Here is a 22,606-nt window from a genome sequence, read left to right as displayed (position 1 = left end):
GCTTCGTTCGATCTCTACAGACAGAACAGCAACAAGCCGCGCGGCAGAGGTATGTGCACATCCTCCTTGAACAGTGATTCTCTGAAGGAGCACATGGCTGCAGTTCTAGACGACTGTAGGGTTTCATGCAGGAAATGTCTGGACAGAGAGGAGCGGCAGACGTGTCCAGGCACTCGCTTCCCGGCTCTTCCTCGTCGCGGCGCGGCGCTCGGACCAACGCGACGCTAACGGCCACCACTGTGGACTGTAGCTTCCGTGACGTCAGTCGTCACCGTGCGTTTTTCACTGCGGGTCAAACCGCGTCGGCCCAACAAAAAGGCTGGCGACGTGGATTCTGTCTGTGCTCGTCTCCTTGTGATCATCGGCGGGACAGCAACGGTGGTTTCAGGGCAGCTTCAAGTTTGTCATGCACGTTTGCTGCTTTAGGACATCTCCAGCGGCGCGACGCATTTTAATGTCCGCAAGCGTCCGTTTGCGTCACGCTACGGACGCTAAAATGACCGTTTTTGTCCGCACGTCCGTTTGCGTCTGGGGTCTGCTCCAGCGGGCGACGCATTTTTTTTCTTCTTTTTTTCCCTTTTCTCAATTAAACATAGTTTCAAAATATTATTACATTTTGAAACATGATTTTACACAAACTAACACATAGTTAGGAACATGGTTTACACAAACTAACACATAGTTTGAACCATGGTCGACACAAATATAAAAATTTAAAAATAGAAGCCAGTTGTGTTGATTTCCGTATGTTCGCTGCCAAGAAAGAACATTCAAGGGCACCCAATCACCCAAACTGGAAAATCCAGCGGGAGGAGATGGTGCACTTGTTGGTTCTACCGATGAGGGTTTCTTTGGAGGTCTGGATGCGGAAGAAGAAGGCGCGCCCCCTTTATATAGGCCGGCGGCATGCGGTGGCCGCGGGACGTGTGGCGTCGCCATTAACGTGGTTGGCGGAGGTGGGCGGCCGCTCGGCAGCCGAGGCATCGTCGCCATTAACGTGGCGCAGAGTGCCGAAGCGACGCAGCTTTGCAGTCGCTGGCGCGTTTGAGAAGACGCATCGACGCAGGGTCGCTGTCAGGCGGGCCAGCCGAAACGTCCGTTTGCGTCGCGCCGCTGGAGATGCCCTTACATGGTTCAAACCTGCCGTGCCGTCCTAGCTCTGGATGCGAAAAAATGCTAGACCCTAGACTTCTACGAAAATAGCCTACTTCAAGTATTGTGTAGTCCGTAGGATGATCTTGATGGCGTTTACAACTTATAAGGGGTGGATATGATATTCAAACAACGGGACGCTCATTTCCCCCCTCCCCGCTCTCAGGCGTGAACAGTACCTTAAGAGGCTCTCGCCGTCGCCCGAGCCTCTCCGATGCCCTCTCCGCCGGATTAGCCGGCCGGAGATGGGCTGGGAGGGGCGCCGGAGTAGTTAGGTTTAGTGGTAGGTTAGTTTTGGGCTCTATGCCCGGTAGTCGGAGCAGAGCTCGGGGTCATGGCGGCCAGATCCAGAGCTTGTTAGGGTTTCTCTCTCTTCTGCTTGTGCTCCTTCGGTCGGAGATGGCGGCAGCGGAGGGGAACACAGTCTCCTTGAATAAAGTCTTGGTCGTCCACCACATTCAGATGCGCGTGATCCTCGATGCGGAGCTCCTCCTGGTCGGCCGTGGAGGCGAGGAGGAGGCGCGGCGGGTTGAGGGCTGCAGTTCGGTGAAGCTTCTCCTGGACGGCCGTGGAGGCGAGGGGGAGAAGCACTGCTGGGCTTCGTCTTCGGCATCGACGATGTGGAGGTTCGGTGGCTGGGCGACAGCCTTTGCTCCCGCAGTACCTTTCTCCCTCTTTGGCCATCGAGGCGATGGTGCGGAGGGGACGGTTGCGGCGGTGCAAGGTGCTGCTGCTCAGCTTCTTCTTTGGAAGGAAATCCGCATGTGCGAGGCATGCGTGCTGGAAGCGGTTCTTGATGGAGTTCATCAGCGTCGGCGAAGAGTCGCCGGAGCTATCCTGGGCGAAAGAAGCCACTCCATGTCGGGAAGCTTTGCTCTTCTTCGACTTTCAATCCTCTGCGCGAGGATCTTCACCAACCCCACTCCGGGAGGCAACGCCAGCGATGCCCCAAGTGGCATGTTCCCCGACGGCGACGACGGTGCCCGGAGGTGGTGGTTCCAGATCGGCGGCGGTGACCAAGTACCTGATCGCATTTTCGCGAAAAGATCTAGGGTGTTGGTTGTAAAAAGTCAGTCTTGTGATGTATTTTCCTTCCCCTCCAGGGGGCTGCTTGTAAACTTATACCGTCCGCTCGTTTAATCAAAGCTTCCAGGCCCTTCGGTGCCATTCCCTTTCAGAAAAAAAAGATATTCAAACAACAAAACTTAACGAGAACGACCATAAATGACCTAATCTGGAAATGTTAGGGCAAAACAACCATGTTTCGTAAACAATAAAGCAGGCTGCGGCATGGTAATATATGAATTTTGATTCTAGCATCGTATGTCAGCTTTGTCAAACGTGCATATGTACTGCCAAATTTCATATTCATCTAGTTTCTTCTTGAAATTTTCTGTTATTAAGAAAAGTAGAGACATTGCATCTCTTTTCAAGAGAGACGCAACAAAAAATGATGGCGTTGCTTCAGTTTAGAAATTGCGGTGGAAGAATTACCGTTAAATTTTCGGTGCGGCATACCCATTGGTAAAATCCTAGTTTCGCCACTGCTACGGGCGGACCTAGGTACAACCAAGTGGCGGCCTAGGCCCCCACTCAAAACTTTGAATTTTTTCTTAGTATTTGTACATATTTTGAAGGAGAATTACTCGAATTATGGATATTTATTGAAAAAGTGCACCCACTCAAATGAAATGCTCCTAGTCCTAGTAAAAAAAAAATATCTGGGTCCGCCCCTGCATGTCTCCCTCCATGGCGGCGTCATGTTGTTGTGCATGACTCCGTGACATGTGGGGCTATGCAAACACATTATTTAGTGGCAGCCTTATTTAGTGAAATTGATTTCGGAACATGATTATTTTGCGCAGACTTCTCCATTGTTTCCATCACAAAAATCACCTCAAGCCGTGGTCTGAGATGAATGGTAGGGTAGCCGTAGGGCATGCAGCGGATCGAGTCTCCTTGTGCAACAGGGGATAAGAGCATCCCCACTCGTTGGCGCTCCCCACGCCCAAATCCGGCGAAATTTTCGTCCGGATTGGAGGAAGATTTGGCCTGGGGAGCGCCGAAGTTCCAGCCGTCCCCCCGGCAGGAAACCCCCAACCTCGACCATTTGACATATTTCAAACAAATTCAACATAAAATTTAACAAGTTCGGCGAGCAAGAGTTCGAAAATTGCTGAAACAAATTCGGCGATAATCAGTACAATGTTTACCAAGTGCTGAAACAAATGAAGCACACAATTTCACAATATTTCAAACAAAATTATGACAGACTAGTTGGCGTCGGCGTTGCCTCGGAGCATCCATATGTGCTCCACCAGATCATCTTGCAGCTGCTGACGCATTGTAGAGTCTCGAATAAGCTCGACGAACATCTGCTCCTCCTCTTCGTCCGAGTCCATGGCCGGCGAGGCAAATGGACGAACACCTGACGGGCGTGGTCGAGGCAACCCGAGCCGCAAACGACGAGGAGTAGGCCGTCGTTCTGAAAACAGGCCGACGGAGGAGCAGCCAGATAGGTCATCGTCGAAAGACGGCGGAATATAGGCAGGTGGGGGAGGAGGGGCGGCGGAATCTGGGCAACAAGCCGGCGGGGTGGTGACGGCGGCGAGAGAGATACGAGGGGTGGGGGGAGATTTTGAGCGAGGTGACGGTGGGGTTCGTGTGTCCAGTCGCCGACAGAGCGGGCCCTTCCCCGCTTTTCACTCGTCCGGACTCCCGATAGATCCCCGGAGGACCGGGGTTGGCGTGGGCTCGCCGGATGGATGAAGGGCCAAATCCGGACGAAAACGAGGAACCGGGGGCGCGACTGGACCGAATTTCGCCGTTCGGATGCAAAAAAACGTCGTCGGGGGCTTCGTCGGGGGGACGAGTGGGGATGCTTAAGGGATGGTGATGCATGCACCACATCTTGATCTGGAGATATTCAAATGTGGAAACCAGCCTCGCCTCCCAACGGTCACTAGTGCAAGGGTATGAGTATGACGAAGGAAAAGGCCGTGCGTCCTTGCGGCGGTGGCAGATGGCGACTTGGCACGGGCGCACGGCAATGGGATGACGCGGTGAGCAGCTCAAAGTTCTTTGAAAGGCGGGGTAATTACGCTTCAATTTGACCACGAGACTTAACCTTGGTGGCATTGACGAGAAGGCACCTTGGAGCTAGTGGGAGATCCGTTTTAGCGAGTGGACCGAATCGAGTTACGACGGTGACAAGCATTACCGATCGACGTGACGACCAAGGGACTTCGCATTAGCCCCACGAAATTAGATATAGCGGTGGTGGTGGCGCGAGTTATCAAGTCTTTTTCACTTGGTAATTAATCCAAGAGTGCATTATCGCTGGTTCAGTCGCATTAGCGACCGCCCGGCCGGCGGCGGCGGTACGTGTGGTGGCTCTGTCAAAATTCCACTGTAAACTGTATGTTTTCCATCTGCTCTTCTGGTACGTATGCATGACGTAAATTTCATGGCAGCAAGGCAGCTCGCCTACTCGATCCACCCTGTTAGGTAATTGCGTCGATGCCTAGATGCATGTCAGCTTGTGTTAGGTAATTGCGTCTAATCATAGACGCACACGAATTTCAAGCCTGGGTTAGTATACAAATGGGACGATACGTGTGCATGCGGAGCTAGCTCTCGTGGAATCTAGGACGAAAACGACCCAAATGATCTAGTTCCAAAGCACAAAATAGCCCGGCCGGTTTCAAATTGGTTTCCTTAGTGAGTCATGCTCTATTTCGAAATTATTGTTTTAGATAATTTTATTTTGAGTCAAACTTTTTTATTTCAAAATCATCTCGTGAAAGCAACCTGAGTGAAATAGACCGTCGGCCGGAGCTGCTGGAAGCTTTGCACTCCTCGCAGTCTCGCTAGCTCGTGCGTGATTCCGTGATTCCCGGCAAGACAGAGATTTTTCTTTTTGGGTCAAGCAGAGAGGGGTTATCCACTGAATAATTGCGTGCGTGCATCTCTGTCAAACATACACGATTGAGCTCTCTAGCACGTACAGTTGGTGCATGTTGGACATCCAACCAATTGTCCGGGGAAGTGGACGTTGGCTACCTGCTTGCGGGTTCTTCAGAGTTCAGACACAACTGTACCGGGAGCTAGCTTGCTAGAAGTTGCCTTTGTTCGTACTATGCGCCAAGTGTTGACTCGTTGCGTGATTTACACAGAAATAATTTGCAACTATAGCACAGACTGATCCTCCAGCTAAATTATTTCACCAATCTAACCCTTTTGTGTGGTGTCCCTCACAACGGCGTCACACCTCACTGTGTGGCGCCCGTGCCGGCGGCGCCACTCTCCCAGCCGACGTGGCGCCCTCGACGCTGAGCTGTGCGCCGACCCGACGTGGCAGGATGTGTGACGCCGCTCCCAGCGGCGCCACACGGTGAAACTGTGGCGCCGCTCGGAAGGGCGCCACACATCCACTTATGTGTGGCGCCCGCGCCTGCTCCAGCCCGACACTCTTCTTCTTCTCCTCTTCCCTTGTCTCTGTTTGTGAAGAACCGCCGCCGCCGCCCGCCTCACCTCCGTCCCCCCAACCAAATCCACCAAGGATTCGTCAGATCTGGCCGGACAACTCCTTCCTCATCCATTCCTCAAGGTATTCCCCTTCGATTCCCTCCGATTCATCCACTAGTGTTGGTGGATTTGGTAGATTTGGATATGAACCCTAGACATGGAAATTTATGTTGGTGGATTTGGATATGAACCATAGATATGGAAATTAATGTTGGTGGAATCTACATTGTAGTTTATGTGTTTGAACCAAAGATTTGTTGGAACCCTAGATATGAAATTTTACATGTATGTGTTGAAAACCCTATGTATGTATGTGTTGAAATGTCTAATCTTTGCCTAGCAAATGCATTCAAATGTGTTACATATGCCTAGTATTTGTGATGGAATAACTCATATTTGTTAGGAATGGCTCATAATATGGTGTTTTATCCCAAGATATGAATGTATATGTATGTATATGATGTATGTGTGATGGCTTATTTGGATATATTATCATGTATGTGTTGCTCATATTTGTTAGGAATGGCTCATAATATGGTGTATTTGTGTAAACATGTAGGATGGTGTGGCTCCTAGATCAAGAGTATGACAGGGATCACCGGGCTTTTCATATGACGGAGAGGAGAACGGATCTTCACCCTTTGAAGATTCGCTACCATTGCACAGTAGATATGGCGTATGACGAGAGGTACACGGAGTTCATCCAGCCTACCGGTCTTCTCCCGTTCATCTCGCTTGTAAGCCGGGGGGAGGGGGGCGGAGGGGGGGGGGGGGACGAACATGAACGCCGCGGCACTCACCGCCCTTGTCGACCGGTGGAGGCCGGAGACGCACACCTTCCACTTGAGGGCCGGCGAGATGACCCCTACTCTTCAGGATGTTTCCATGATCCTTGGACTTCCTATTCAGGGCGAGCCACTATGTATGAACACAGCTTCTGATGGGTGGGGCCAGCAGATGGAGGCTCTTATTGGCATGGCTCCTCCGCCGCCAGAAGATCCAAAGGAGAGAGCTCCCGCCGGTGCACCTTTCGCCTGGATTAGGCTTAACTTTGGACAATGCCCGCAAGGGGCCAACGAGGACACTATCAGGACGTACACCCGCGTGTGCTTGTGCTACATGATTTCGAGGACTCTGTTTCCTGACAGTGGTGGGAAGTTGGCCCATTGGTGTTGGCTCAAGGCGCTTACGGTGTTGGAGCACCGGTGGAGTTGGGGAACAGCGGCACTTGCCTACCTCTACCGGCATGTGAAGATTTGCTGCATGTACTATTCTTCTCATGTATGTGTGCTAGACAAAGTACTAACCCAATGTCTTATGTACGCAGTTGGACGAAGCTTGTAGCAGGACTGGGAGCGGCGGTATTGGTGGATGCTTGCTCCTACTTTCCGTATGGAGTTGGGACCGCCTATCAGTTGGGTGGCCCAGGATACTCAACGAGAGGCCATGGCCTCATTACCGGGACAACCTTGATCGGGAGCCGACTTGGGCATTTCTTTGGGACAATGTATCGGAGATGACGAGCGATCCAAAGATCATGTACAAACACTACACTGAGGAGTTGGACACTCTTACCGCTGAGCAGGTAACCGATTTAAACCATCACTTTTTGCAATCCAAGTTCATAAATTCTGCTAGCATGTTGTAAATTCTGCTAGTATGCCGCAGGTGCATTGGGAGCCATATGGTACCTATTACCATATTGGCGCGGGGATGGCTGACCTCAACCCCAAGTGCACGGAGGAGGCGCGTTTCTGGCGTATGCGCTGCCCACTCATATGCATGTGGCTTGTTGAATACCACCAGCCGCACAGAGTGATGAGAAAGTTTGGGCTGTATCAGGAGAGCCCACCTCAGTGGCAAGACACGGACCACGCGCTTCATAGGTAAACTTCTTGAATCATGCAATGGAAGTTTGTTGATTGAATAGATATAATCTAACTTCTTGATTCTTGCAGGCTTGATAGGCAGCGACAGAGGAAGATCACAAATTAGCCTGTCCATCATAGAGGCCACACCACAACGTTCCAACACTGTTTGGAAGCGATACAGAATGCTGGCCATGTGGAGATTGTGCCTCACGACTTGGCCGCTTTCAACAACTATCTCCAATGGTTTCATCAAAGCACGCGTATCGAGTTAGTGAAACCCGCGTATGATGATGACATCTAGACGACCCCATCGAGTTTGATGAGGTTGCGCAAAGCCAGCACGACATCTATACTCGCAAAGGAAGATTGACTTCTATTGCTTCCGAGCTGAACTTCGTGGTAATGTATTCTCCCGTTAGCTAGTACATCATCTACATTGGCATGTGATCGCTTAAATTGTGTATAATATGTTTGTCACAACGGTCCGAGATCCAGAAAACAGCTGACGAGTGCGAGGTTATTTGGGATCAGAGCCATAGAGATGAAAAGCCTATCGGACCGTTGCGGCATTTCATTAAGGTAGAATCACCAACTTTGAATATAAGCTATTATGTTCGGGTGGCTTTGTAACCATGACTTCCATGACGCAGAACACTGCACGAAAGATGCGGCGGTTAGCCAACTTGCTAGGTTGCCGCGACGGCGAAATTGCCTCATCCTCTTCTGAAGAGGCGGAGGTATGAACTATTTTGTTGCTGTCAAACATGTGCTTACTAGTTTCAACTTTTTGTAATCTCATGTGTTCATGTTTGTGAAGATTCCTGACGACGACACCATTCTGAGTCAAGGCATTGTGAGTCAACACAAGAAGCAAGCCACACGGTCTGCTTACCAGTTGAAGCCAAGGGGCAAGGCTCCAAAACGATACACTCCGGATGATTATGTCAACCGAGGAAAGAAGGTTGTCATTGACGAGGATGAGGCGCCACCGCAGAGATCATCTTTGAGGAGGATGAGGAATGATGAGCCGTTATCTTCAGAGGAGGAGGAGCAGCAGCAGCAGGAGCAGGAGGAGCAGCAGCAACAAGAGCCACGACAGCGGACGAAAAGGTTGGCCGTCCGGAAGTAGCCCGTGAGGAGAGGACGTCGCGGAGGATAGATGCATTTGCTAGTGTTGTGAACTCTATCTTCATAAATATCATGTTGTGAACCCTATGTCATTTCGAACCATGTCTCTATTGCTACGTGTTATTTGAATCTATGTGCTACGATGTGATCTATGATGTGTGCTATGTGTATGTTCTATGTGTATGAAATTGCTATTGTTGTGTTGAAAACTATTTAAATAAGGCAAGAATTTTCATGCTTTTAACACAAGTCAACGTGTGGCGCCCCTCAGGCCGGCGCCACACCTCACAGTGTGGCGCCCATGGCGTCGGCGCCACACAATGCAACTTATATGTCGAAAACATCCAGGGGCTCTGGACGCTTGGGACTTAGCTGTTTTGGCGAGGCTGTTTGTGTGGCGCCGGTGGCACTGGTGCCACACCTCACTGTGCGGCGCCCGTGGCGTCGGCGCCACACATACAGCCTCGCCAAAACGGCTAAGTTCCAGGAGTATTGTCTTACAGTATGTTTTGGTCAATTATAAGTGCATGTGTGGCGCCGATGGGAGTGGCGCCACACATCCTGCCACGTCGGAACGGCGCACAACTTAGCGTCGAGGACGCCACGTCGGCTGGGCGAGTGGCGCCGCACGGACGGGCGCCACACAGTGACGTGTGGCGCCGATGTGAGGGGCGCCACACAAAATGGTTAGATAGGTGAAATAGTTTGGTCGGAGGGTCAGTCTGTGCTATAGTGTCAGAAAAGGGTTATTTTTGTGTAAATCGCCTGCCAATGGTAGCAGGATAAGGCCCCGCTGCAACCAATAGTACGAGACGGTGGTTCCGAATGCTTTATTAGGGCATTTCCAGCGGCGCGACACATTTCAGACGTCCGAAATATCCGTTTGCGTCGCGCGGCGGACGCTCGACAGACCTTTTTCTCCGCGCGTCCGTTTGCACCTAGGGGTGGCTCCAGCGGGCCGACGCATTTCCGCGTTTGCATCAATTTATGAAGTTTCCAAACAACAAAATAAGGAAATCAACAAAGTCATAGTTATTACATTTAAATTTTTAAAAGTTGACATGAAAATAACACACCTGTTGCATCGGGCCTGCATTGGAAGTAGGGGTCGTAGTTTCTGAAGCCCCGTAGAATGACCAAGAACAGGTCCTTTGACATCCTGTATCGGCGCCGGAACAGTTTTTCCGGGAAGATCGGATTGATGAGGTGGAAGTAGTCCTTGTGGAGGCGGGCCTACCCTTCCACTCTGTTGCGCGGCAGGTTTTTGGAGCGCCCCTTCACAGAGCCAAGGTGATGCGGCCCCGGGTTAGAGGTGAACTCGTGGATCATGGAGGCCGCAGTAGTTGCCAATGTCTGCGTCGACTGATCGGACTCCTCGTCGGAAGAGGAGTCGACGACCTCCGCGCGGAACTTGTCGAACATCTGCCACATGTCCATCTGCGTGGGTACAAGCTGCGGATCAATGGCCGCGCACAATAGCACCGAAAACACGAGTAAGAAACCTACCGACGCAATTGACCGAACATGTCGTGGGCGGCGCGGAAGGGCGGCGCAACCGGGAGCGTTTCGCCCGAAGACAGTCGACAGGGTACGCGGCGGAGCCAAGCCCGAGTACGCTCCTGCTCTCCCGCGCGGCAAGAACGGAGCCGACGGCGACTACTGCGGCGCTGCGGCCGGACGGCGGCGGGTGGGGTTGGGGTGGTGGCGTCGCACTAGGGCAGCAAAGAAGGGGAAAAAGAAGCAAATCGAAGCGGTCGATTTCGATGTTCCTGACATGCGGGACCGGGTAAAAAATGGAGCGACCGCCGAGCGTCCGCGGAGACGGAAACCTGGCGCATATTTGGGCCAGGTTTGCGTCTCCGCGGACAGCACGGTCACTTTGCGTCGCCCCGCTGGAGCAGGCCCCAGACGCATTTCCGGTCGCGGACGAAAACGGTCACTCAACGTCCGTTTACGTCGCGGCGCTGGAGATGCCCTTAGGGCAAATTAACCATATCGGCACCGTACGTTCCATCACGAACAACCAGAACTGGTAATGATCAGTTGCCATCTATCTGCGTTCTGATTGACCTTGCATGCATTTGTTTGGTAGCAAACGTACTTTGAGATCGAAGAGCCTTCGCGAAGGTAAAACAAGAAAGTAGAGCTTGCACAAATCGATCCCTGAATTTGAAATCCATGCCGTTTGCACCCTGAAGCAGTGGCTTAGCTTACTGCAAGCCAGGGGCATGAGTCAACATATCTTGCGTTTTATGCGTTGAGAACTCATATATGTTAGCTCTTTTACTATCAGCAAGAGCACTACGTGCCAAACGTAGCCTGGAAGCAATAGCCAGCCGGCCGGAACTCAGGTCTCGCGTACGTGCATGTTCACCCGGTTTTCCCGTAGAGGTGCGTGTGTTACATAATACATACGTGTGTATTGCTGGTGCTTGGTGGTATATTCGGAAAGAAACGTTGCATCTGACGATCGATCTGTCTTGATTTCGGGATGGCTAGCTTGTCCGGTCGTGTTACGCAACCGTGTGGCCCCTGTGATCCATTTGTCCGGGTTTCTGAACCACGAAGCAGCGAGCGAGCGTGTAAAAGCAAACGACGAGTATTCGGAGGAAAACTACAGATATTCAGTTGCACCGTATTACTAGTAAAACTTTATCTCGTGGCTTCTAGAGAGGGAGCAACTGTGCTTCAGTTGATTTGTTGCTTGTTTCCATCATTCCACAAACGGTCGAAGAGCAATCAAGATATCGATTATACAGTGCACGGCTAAGTGTACGTGGGAGCAGAGATTTACACTTGACATTCGTGTTTCTGAATAATGTCTCTCTCCGGGTCCAGGCGATCGACCAGCGTCTCGAAGCCACGACGTAAACAGAAACGTCGACTCGTCGCTGCACATTTTTGCCCTGTCATCTTCAGTTGGCCAATCGGGGTGTCTGACAAAGTATTCCGGGACGTCTCTCTCCGCGTCGATCCGAAATGAATCGAACTTGCCGGCTGCGTTGCTTCATACGTACAATATGTTAAGACTGAAGTCTTCTCTTTTTTCTTAGAATTTTGAGGCCTGCTCTGAACTAATGTGGTTCTAACAGGTCATCACCATAGTTGCCAAGTTTTCAGACCGGTGGGAACAAGGTATGGAAACAGGGGTCGAGAAATGACGGTTGTCAAAAGTATAGAACAACAGGGGTATACATCTATGGATCGATCAATCGATTTGGGGGACGTGATCCCCACAGTTCGGGGACGATGAATCAGCGATGAATCATGAATGTACAATATATTAAGACTGAAGTCTTCTATTTTTTCTTAGAATTTTGAGGCCCGCTGTGAACTAATGTGGTTCTGATAGGTCATCACCATAGTTGCCAAGTTTTCAGACCGGTGGGAACGAGACATGGGAATGGGGGTCGAGAAACGACGGTTGTCAAAAGTATGAAACAACAGGGGTATACATCTCTCGATCGATCAATCGATTTGGGGGACGTGATCCCCACAGTTCGGGGACAATGAATCAGTGATGAATCATGAACGATACGAGGGTTGGCTACCAATAATAAATCACGCAGAGAATAACGAGGATTCAATAATAAACTTGCTTTTCGGGTTTCTTATTTATATATACATGGATTGTATGGTGTGTTTTCACCTAGCGAGCTTGATCTAACATGCATCTTTCAGATAATGACTTTTTTATTTCCTTTCGTTGTTTATGAAGCAATGCGTGAATTGGCTAGTATAGCTAGAATACACCGTTTATTTTTTCAATACTAATATTTTATATAAGGAAACCATGTACTAAAAGGATGGTAAAGGTTTGGATTTGACTGGTGCTATGGTTAGACTATATGAAATTTTGTAGTAAAGCTTGGTATTTCCTTGAGGAATGCCCAATTCAAAGCTACTGGCATTGACTTTGGTTATGTTTGCCTTCAACCATATATGTCATTAGCAACCATGCACCTTTGCCTTGACATTTGAGCCAGTCGATTCTAACAATGGTGCTCGAGTAATCGCCTTTTCTTTAATGAGAATCACCGCCGGAAGCACTAATAAAGATAACTGATAAAATATATTTTCCTTGATCATGTATGTTTGGTTCACGGTGTCGCGCAACTATTGTAACAATAAAATGATCAGTTTTGTGTCTTGGAATTTTCCCAAGTAAACCAATAGTCAGTGGCAGAGCAGGGCTCATATTGAAGACCGGGCCAACAAGCTTATTGTAGAGCAATTGTCCACATATGGGCCAAACGATGTGCTACATATAGCCTGGAATTTCGTGGGAAGACCGGGCTAGGGCCCAGTATGGCCCCTGAGACGCGCCGCCTTTGCCAATGGTGTTTTCACTTCTATATATTTTAAACGTTGCTTATGCTCCGTTTATACCACACCTCCACATAGTCATGATTTATAATAGTACATATCCTTTGTTATTCTCAACTCCCGGTTACCTCGAGGTTGCGGCATGCTCTTGCGCATGTTCATGCTAGTATTTTAGAAAGTCGAAGCCAACAGGTTGCACAATATATGGAGCACGCGATTGCCAAACCCAAAAATGGTCATGTGTTTGTATACGGTCTCATTGGATAAGAGAGATTTCGTAGAAATTTTGAAGAATTCTATACCATATGATTTTTCCTATATAGAAGGCATTTGGACCAAGGATTGAGGCCAATTTTTTTTATGGAATTCTATTCTCGTGCCTCCCGTTCCACAAGAATCTCAACATGAGCTTAATCCTTATATCATTTTATCCTTTGAAAAGCCCAATGCATTGTACACACACAGTCTCCCCATTCCCATAAAATTTTCATGTTTATTTAATGCGCACCATACAAAGACACCTTTTACAAAAAAAATGTACTTTAAGATTCAATAAAAAAATTACACTTTTTTCGAAAATGGGAAACACATCCACGACCTCAGCATGGAATTGATGCATGACCTTTAGCAACTTTATTAAAGATCAATTCTCCAATTGATAGAAACAAAAGTGGATTATAACTCATGGGTCACTTAAGGTCGATACATTTTGGATCAGTCATCTAAAAAGAGATACGAAGTAACAAAAAATGCACCAGTGAATCGATCAACATGTGAGTCTCCGATCAACCTAACACTCGCACAGGTTGCACCGAAAATCCATGTGTTGCGTGCCACATTACCCATAATAAAGGACAAACACGCAACTCTAATATGTGTTTTAATTTTTTATTAGTCCATGTACCCAATTCCCAAACAAGTTAATAATCTTTTGGGTGGTGATATTCAAAGGACACATGAACAATGCGTCAATTAATTTCCGCAAGGTACATTCAATAAACATATATTGTATTGTTTCATATTTGTCGTAAAAATAACACTGTTTTTACCTTGATAATTATTTTTAACAAGGTTATCTTTAGTCAAAACACTTTCTTGTGCAAGAACCACATAAAAATCATGATTTCAACGGTACTTCAATTTTTTATATGTATTTGTGTAAATACCTAGTATGCTTATTCAGAAGGTCAAGATACATGATTTAACTAAGCAGCTAGTAAATTTCAAGTATCTAATGTCAAACTAACTTCCATCAACCGCTCTGTCCAATATACAATGTAACCATCTCGGCCATTTGTTAGCAACAAGAGTTCTTTTAAAAGCTATATTTAGAGGAAACCGCGACAACACATTTTTCACTGAAACTTTCTTTTGTTGGGCAACATGTAATAATGTTGAGCTAATGGCTTGCCCCTAGCCTACTATCCTCCCATCCTTGGATTAACCTCCAGAGTAAAGGTCCTCTTTGATTTTCATCAGCCCTTTCACAAATCAGAAAAGGCGAGTTAGTGAGTCAAAACCTTTGAGGCATGGCCGACCACAACCCCTCGCTGTCGGGAGGGTTTCCGTTCTTTGTTCTTTTTTTCCACTTTATTCTTCGAAATGGTAAGGCATCGGTTACATCTCGATGTGAGAATAAGGTTCTCTCTGGCTTATCCTCGCTCCGTTGGTGCGTCAAGCGCTGGTGAAGGGTGTGCGTCCCATGGATCTTCTTGGCTTCAATTGGTTTTTGAGTTTATCGGTGTGGTTTTAGATCTATCGGTCTTTCGATATGCGTATCTCATTTTTGCTGATGGTTGCTGCTATGGCGCGCTGGCCCTTTGTGGCCGTAGTGCGATGGTTTTTCGTTTCTCTATGCTACGACAAGCTTTGCACCACACCTCGTGATAGTTTTGGTAGTCATTGCTAGGTAGTGTAAAACAATTTTTTTACATTTATTATTATTATTATTATATGGGTAGTCGAGAGATTGTTGGATTTTTTCAAACTTTTTGTGGTATAGGAGCAAGCATATCCCACAAGCTAGGTGGAATCAGCACCTCAGCGTACCTGCATATCCCCCCACGGCTACTCGGAATCAGCATCCCCCCTCGGCCGGACCGGATCGAAGAACAGGCGGTGGCGGCCGCGTCCACGTCGCTCCTCCCCGTGTCCCGCCACCGCCTTTTTCCCCAATCCCTCACGGGCGGCCGGCCGGCTTCCGTCGTCTTCCACGCCCACCCACCGCTCTCCTATGGCCTGTGCCGCCCTCCTCCGCAACGCCCCGGCCCCATGTCTCCCCCGCACCTGCCCCTCGCGGCCGCCGCAGCCACCTCGGCGGCCGTCGGCGTAGCGCTCAGCATCCGCCTGCTGCTCCTCCTCTCCCGCTCCCGCGCGCTCAAGCCGCTCGCCGCCACCACCTCCGCCGCCGCGGCCGCGCTCCGCACCCCGCGCCTCCTCGCGGCCGCCTCCTCCCCGCTCGCGGCCCTCCTCGCCGCCTCCAAGGCCGCCTCCAAGTCCTACAAGGCGGCGCGCGCGCTCGACCCGGCCGCGCGCCTCCCGCGCCTGCCCTCCTCCAAGCGCGTCAAGGCCGCCTTCGCCGCCGCGTCCCTCCTCCGCCTCGCCGCCGCCGCGCCGCTCCTCGCCGCCGCCGCGGCCTCCCCCACCGCCTTCGCGGCCCTCGCGGTCCTCAAGTCGGGGTACAAGCTCTCCAAGAACTCCGCCAAGGTCGTCGAGGGCTTCCTCGGCCTCCAGGTCCACAAGGGCTTCCGCAACGGGGTCGACGCGCTCGGGGTCGTCGTCAAGGTCGCCGTCATCGCATCCGAGCTCGCCGTATGGGTCGGCGCACGATTCTGGACCGGCGATGGACGCGGCCCCTGCGTTCGTTTCCTTGGCCTCGCCAGGCCTCCGGGTAGCCTGGTCCTTGTCGGCTCTACATCGTCATCTCATGAAGTCCAGGTCGTGCTCTTTGATCCTGGAACCATCGACATGGACGACGACTACCCACAGGAGGAGCCCTCCGGCTTGCTGTGCCTCGCGGTGCCCCTGCCTGACACGGCAAAACTAGTGAGTTACTAGTAGCAATTTAACTACTGTAACACGCACACACACCTGTTGTATGTACAATTGCTTTGTATGTATGTAGGCACGCTTTTCAGTTTTGCCTTTAGTTGCTCATGTAGTAGTATGTCAGTAGAGTTTGTTGGTGCAAGGAACTGTAAGCACTATCTGGATTCCACTGCAAGGAATTCGTCAGTGGAATAATGCACATGTAGTACCCTCTCATCAACCAACCAAAAGTAAATAAAACTGCTGTGCATCAGAGTCTTACTCCTTGTCTCAATGTACTCTGGATTCCAGTTAGCTGACACTTCATGGGTTTTCAGGTCTAGTAAGCCCTAGTTTGGGAATTTGGTGTTGATTGCAGTTTTGTGCATGTACAGAACTCTAATGCGCCAATGCTACCAGATTCCGTATGTCAATTTATTTTCACTTCAGCTTTAGGTATCCGATTTCTTTATTCTTCAGTCTGGAACTCTCTGTCAGAATGGAAGAACTATTAAACATTTGCTTTGGGATTTTCCCTTTTAACATCTGTAGAAACCAACCAACTGAAACTTATATGTTTGGAACTTCGGATTGGCTAGGATTTCTCAGCGCACATTCATTGTTTACCATATACATTCTGTTGGAAGTCAAAGTTTGGCTTGGCGAATTGATCCACTGATTCAGGCTCTCTTTTAGATGCACGTTCGTACTTATGTATGGCAACCTGAAAAATAGTTAAAACCGTGTGCATAAATAATGCACATTGTTGTGTGTTCTTTATGTCACCCTTGAAATCAGTTAGCACTGTTCTCTAGCTAGGACATGTTTCTGTAATCATAACTGCAATATCCAATGTGTTTACCAATCTACTTTTAGTTTGGGACTGTGCAATATGCCATGTATAACGGGGGTCTAGGATGAAGGCGGTGACCCTTGTGTTGGTAAGAAAAGAGGTTGAGAACTGGCGAAAGCCTTCAAGGTTGTTCTTATCCGACTTCATTCCTATCGATCGGGGAAAGCTTGAACTCAAGTCCTACAGTGATGGATATAAGCGCAATTGAAATTGCTGGGGAGTTATACATTTGTGTATGTTTCCAACGTTCATAGATAATTTTTCCGCCGTCTGGTATTTTTCTCATTTTGTGCAGTGCTCTTGGTGGTTAGAATGGAGTTGGCCATTTTGCCTAGTAATTAAAAACTGTATGGTTCTACAGGTAAAAAAAAAAAAACTGTATTGTTCTACACCAATTTTAACTTCTACTTATAAATCAGGCGAATCAAAAAGTACTGTGTGTGTCCTGCATTTCTGCTATCCAGCGGTTATGTTGCTTCGGCACCCACATTCGGCGTGCAAATGGTCTGTCATGTACCAATTGTGAGCAACATAATCTTGTTGCATTGTGCTCTGGTTGACCTTATGCAAACCCCTGAAATGTCTTGCTCTTGCCTACCTCCAGTAACATATGTCCGTTTATAACTATACATATATGATTACACCAGTTGAAATACCAGAAGTTTGTGACCTGCTATTCTCATTTATATTACTGATGTTTGGTACTCCCTCTGTTCCATAATATAAGATGTTATTACAACCAATATAGGAGCATATTGGTTGTAATAGTATCTTATATCATGGGACGGAGGTAGTACTGGATTCTAATTTGTGAATCTTCTTAACGCTGGGCCAAATGTTAGAAATCTCTTAGTAGTTAGTACTGGAGTGTAATTCTCATTTTGTAGATTTTCATTTACCATTCAGCTTTAAGATAAATATGCTGTCCATTTGCAAAACTGCCTTACTCATCTTTATGGCCCGCATGTAGACCAATTGGGAAGACCTTAGTATGATGAATAATTTGGATAATTCTTGATTATGACGAGGACACAGTTCCATTCACAAACCACTGTTCTGGAGAATCTAACTATCATGTTCACTGGTAAGAATTGCAAAAAGTGAGAATAGATTGATACAGCACCAAGTCTTTGATAACTTGAACTAAAAGCATTTCTTCCGTGACAGAACTTCTAAAGCTGTAGTCTTATTTTACTGGGATCAAGGGAAAGGAAAACTGTGGACTATGGTTCACAACTGAAAACAAAACACGGACTTTTGTTTGTGCGGTTGTGGTAATCATATCCATGATTCAATTGTACAGTTATTATACTTGTAGCCGTAGGAGTTTATCCCACTCAAATGAGCCAGAATATCGGATGAATCAAGTATGTCTTCTTCATCTGCACCCCCCTGAAAAATGCAAGCAGATAACTTGATTTAGGAAAGTACATGATTCTTATACATAGAATTATGAAACATTTTTTTTAATGAATCTCATCTTGTCCCTAAGACTAGCTAATCAAGAGACAAGGGTTCTGCACTGAAGTAATGTAAAATATGACTAGATGAGTATATGATCACATTTTAATTTTATGCATTGTTCGATCATGTAGTATCGTTTCCCTTAGCATTTATTGACTGAAGCTGTTTTCGCCTAAATTGGGGTGTTCCTGATTGGACTGTAATAAACTGGAAAACTTACACTCTGCTCATACTGTTCGTGATTTTGATAGCTTGATCTTGTTGCTTCACAAAGTTCCTCGTTCTTTGCAAACCTTCCACGGACACGAGGCCTGCTATCTGCTAAAGTTTTTCTGCAAGCATACTGTATTTTGTTGTGTGTCATTAGAATTCAATTGGTAAGATGCCTATGGAAGTAGTGCTTTGTCCAGAATGCTTTGTATTACCTTTATCTTTTTGTTGAAATTCCTCTCGTTCCTTTTCTTTATGTACCTGTCGATCTTCTCCTTTCTCTGTTCAGCTGATAAACGCACAACTTTGAATGTGGAATCTTCTAAGCCTGAAACTTCAGTTGGAGGTAATGTTGGTGGGCTTCCGTTGCATCCGTTTACCAGGTGCTGGTTGTTTTCTTCCATCTGTTTAATTAAATTATTGGGTTAGAGGCCGAAGAGATTTCAAATGCTACCTTTGTCAACAAAAGGATGTTGCAAGTTTGTCTACATTTAGATGTGTCTAGACACTCTTTAGTGTACTCTGACGTCCTTTTATGGATGGAGGGAGCATCATTTTGTAATCTAATTCTTGACTTAAGCGCTTATATTTACGAGGGTTGCATGGAAGTATATTTGCTTATTTAGTACTACTGTGGGTGGCTAAGCAGTTCAATTAGTTAATTGTTAGGTTCCCGGTATTACCTGCATCTCCAAAGTGTTATTATATGTTCCTTGCATGGAATCTGTGCCGGCATATGTTCTGGTCAGTCCTTCACCTTCCATCATCCTCTGGTACTCACCAATCTCATTCATATCCAGCACCACCATACCATTGCTATTAGCACTACTACCATTGAAGAATCCTACTTGTGATGCCTCCGCATTGCAACTCGGGATCATTGTTCCTGTTTGCTGATATAGGGCACCATCCAGGCTCATGTAACCTGCAGCTAGTGCAGCCGTGAAACACTCTTCATTGAACCCTAACATAGGTGCAGTCATGCCCATTTGCATTGCTGGCAAGGGTTCAGCTATACTCTCAGGAAACTGTATATGGCTGAATTGCTCTACACTGGCCTCTCCGGTCGTAGCTTGATAGCATCCTGGTGCTACAAGTGTCTCATTGATTGGGGGAACGAGCTCAGTATCAGGGTCAGGGTTTTGCTCTTCCTCAAGTAGGGCTGAGAGAGTGGAGTCAAAGCAGGGTAATGGGGAGAAGGTCGTTGCGGCAGCAGCTGTGATGTCATCGCTGTAGCTGCAGAGAGGAGGGGTGGCAGTGGAGGAGGACGAAACATCCTCAGAGGAGGCTCCAAATGGATCGGAGGTAGAGGCAACTGCAGCAAAGAGATTATCATCCAGGCCGTCGTCACAGAAGTCAAGTATGTGAGCAGCTATGGGGCTTGAGATGCCCTCCTGCAAATTTCAGAGGGAAAAGAACATGTAAGTATATTTATCACACAACTTCTGTTGAACTTTGCAGAAGCATCAGCCTGTATCAGTAGTGTATACTACAATTGACAATCATACCGGTCGCTACGCTAGAAATGTTTTTTTTACATAGTTAACTAATAAAACAGTATTACAAAAAGAAAAGGATAGGATCAAGAATCACATCATATATGCCTAATCTACCCTCTTTGGATATAGTTACTGTTCTGTTTGGAGAGAAATCATCAAGGAATATTGTAAGCAAAGGCAACTAAAAGGTATGGATGCAAAAATTTGTCGACAACTCTAGATCAAGAAGAAATAGTATCCTAAAAAAGAAGGGAGATCAAGAAGCAAAAGGAATCAAATTTGGGCATATGTTATCTGGTACTTCTACAGGTCCAAGAGTTGAAAGATTTTCATCTGTATTTGGTGCTGAATGTTTTTTTCTTCATCGGTCATGCTTTAGGACACACACCTAATGATTATTGCATGGTATCTGCAGGTAGGCACAAATGACCTATGAAGCAGTGCATGGCCATCTCAGTTACAATCCAAAGAGCAAGCATCAACAACATACCAGGAAGATGACAGCATGAAACATTTTCAGAAGAATCAAAGACAAGAACATTTTGACTCGGAGCATTCTTTGCTGCACACAAGAAAAATCAAGCAATGTATTGTGTTGCAGAATTAATTACGGTAATGCAATCGTCGTCGGGCAGCATGATCCGTCCTCAACAGCGATGATCGGATTGCTTTGCACCTCGGCTTGCTGCGCACAGTTTCTCCAAGGTGTTCTTGGTCCTTGATTAGCGAAATGATTCTGGCCAGGGCTGTGAAAGCTTGGGATCACGCGAAGGTGAGGGAGATGGGTTATGAGAAGAGGAGACAGAAGTCTGTTTACCCATGCAGATGCGGAGATGACCTTTTATAAGGTGGCGTCCATGCAGGTCAGACTCCGGAGATTTCTGTGCTACAGATGCTATTCTTGTGCGGGGTGTCTTATTTCTGGAAAAACGGCTGGGATAGTATTGGTTATATGTCGACAATTGATGAACTTTGCATGGTGGTTGTCTGATTTTAGTCATTTGACCGTATGATTCATGCATCCTTGTCATGCAAAACTATGCTTACCAAAGATGGCCGAGTCTCGTACATATACACTATATACTTCTGTATATATGATTGGTGAATATATGTCATCATCGTTTTATTATATGTGTATATTATACAATAATTATATATGGGATGATCTGGAAGTATACTATTCCGTTGGTTGTGTCATGCACGGACCAACGAGAGATATGTACTGGTGAACAAAGTGCAAGATATGATGTGGACGTCCTGTCTTGAGGTGGAGCGTAATTTGGAGTGTGACATTCATCGACTGTAAATGTACATCTATTGCTTGAACTGTTGTGACATTCGAAAAAGGCTCTACTGGTGAAGATAAAGATGGCAAATTATGTCTAGAGCTGTGGGATGTTTCCAATCTAGAATGCAGAATCTTTAGCAAGTGAATGGTATCTCCCAAAGGTATGTTTGCTTCGTTTTCGTCAGGATAAGCAGACCCAAACAAACATCGGAATTTTCAAAAACTGAAATAAAATTTAAAAGCCAAACAAGAATTGCATAGATCAATTCGGTGTACTGCTCCTACATCATTTGTTAAGGTTTCCACACTAGATGATGCAAATGACAAAACTGAAGGAAGCAGGAAGCAACGCAGACAGGATCATGCCTATGCGCAACACAGAAAGTGATCAAACAGCTTCGATTTCTCGCGTAAAGAAATGGATATCAAACAGAGAGCAAGGTTTGAATAGAGGCGTACAATGCATAGCTCGTCCGCCGCCCCGGCCGCATCATCCTTGAAGATCATCATCATCTCTAGCTAGCTCGATCCGTCTACCCGCCGCCGGCGGCCGAGAAGTGTCAGGTGTATATGGACGGCCGGAGACGACGGTTACTGATGAACTGAAGCTAGGTAGGAAAGCGCGAGCTGTTGTGTATATATAGGCGAGCTAGGGAGGAAGAAGAAGAAAGGTCAAAAGGAAGTCGCCTACGTACTAACCATGGCCAAGGCACCGGCCCCTTTATTTATAGGTAGGAGACCAGGCACGGAGCGGGATCAAACCGCCTCCTATATTTGGCGCCTTAGCTAGCTAGCTCCAGTGCGATGATCAAGCTAACTAACAGAGGGAGGTTAGCTGCTAACTAATCGCTGTCAAATTAGACTCCCGATCGAGGCTGCCTTTGCTAGGCTGAGCCTAATCAGGAGACTATCCGAGGATGATCGACCTTTTTGCAGTTGAATGATCTGCACGATGGGCATCAAGGCCGGGGGGGGGGTGGCGCCGTGGCGGGGTGCAGTGACATCGCTGCCGAGTTTCACAGTTGATTACTGTTGCGATTACGCGTGAGAGTCTGGGAAAAAGGTATCGAAACGCAGCGTCGAGGGTTAACAGCGACAGCGTAGCTCTCGCCGAATAGAATCTGGTCGAGGGGCTGTCTCCTTTGGGTCACCTCATGTCAGCCTATGTACCTAGCTAGTACTATACCTACTTAGCTACGTAGTGAAAATGTCTCGACATATGTATCTTGAGTTTTAAGGATCATCGAGCCTTTTCACCGCC

The 22,606-nt window shown here is 47.7% G+C and overlaps 2 protein-coding genes across 2 annotated transcripts; one reads left to right on the top strand and one right to left on the bottom strand.

Moving 5' to 3' along the window:
* Positions 1-15,275: 15,275 nt before the first annotated feature.
* On the top strand, positions 15,276-16,510 carry LOC124695424. Its single transcript, XM_047228276.1, has one exon. The coding sequence runs from the start codon at positions 15,276-15,278 to the stop codon at positions 16,059-16,061; it is 786 nt and encodes a 261-aa protein (XP_047084232.1). The 3' UTR covers positions 16,062-16,510.
* Positions 16,511-18,162: 1,652 nt separating this feature from the next.
* On the bottom strand, positions 18,163-20,695 carry LOC124694595. Its single transcript, XM_047227562.1, has 6 exons — positions 20,669-20,695; positions 20,548-20,619; positions 19,242-19,952; positions 18,774-18,962; positions 18,569-18,691; positions 18,163-18,276 (listed from the first exon to the last, which is right to left on the bottom strand). Exons 1-6 carry the CDS (start codon positions 20,693-20,695, stop codon positions 18,163-18,165), a joined length of 1,236 nt encoding a protein of 411 aa, XP_047083518.1.
* Between the last annotated feature and the right edge of the window lie 1,911 nt (positions 20,696-22,606).

This window comes from Lolium rigidum, chromosome 3, assembly GCF_022539505.1.
Source record: "Lolium rigidum isolate FL_2022 chromosome 3, APGP_CSIRO_Lrig_0.1, whole genome shotgun sequence".
NCBI classification, from domain to species: Eukaryota; Viridiplantae; Streptophyta; class Magnoliopsida; order Poales; family Poaceae; genus Lolium; species Lolium rigidum.
Note: the sequence above shows the minus strand (reverse complement) of the source record. Positions and strands in the feature narration are given on the sequence as shown.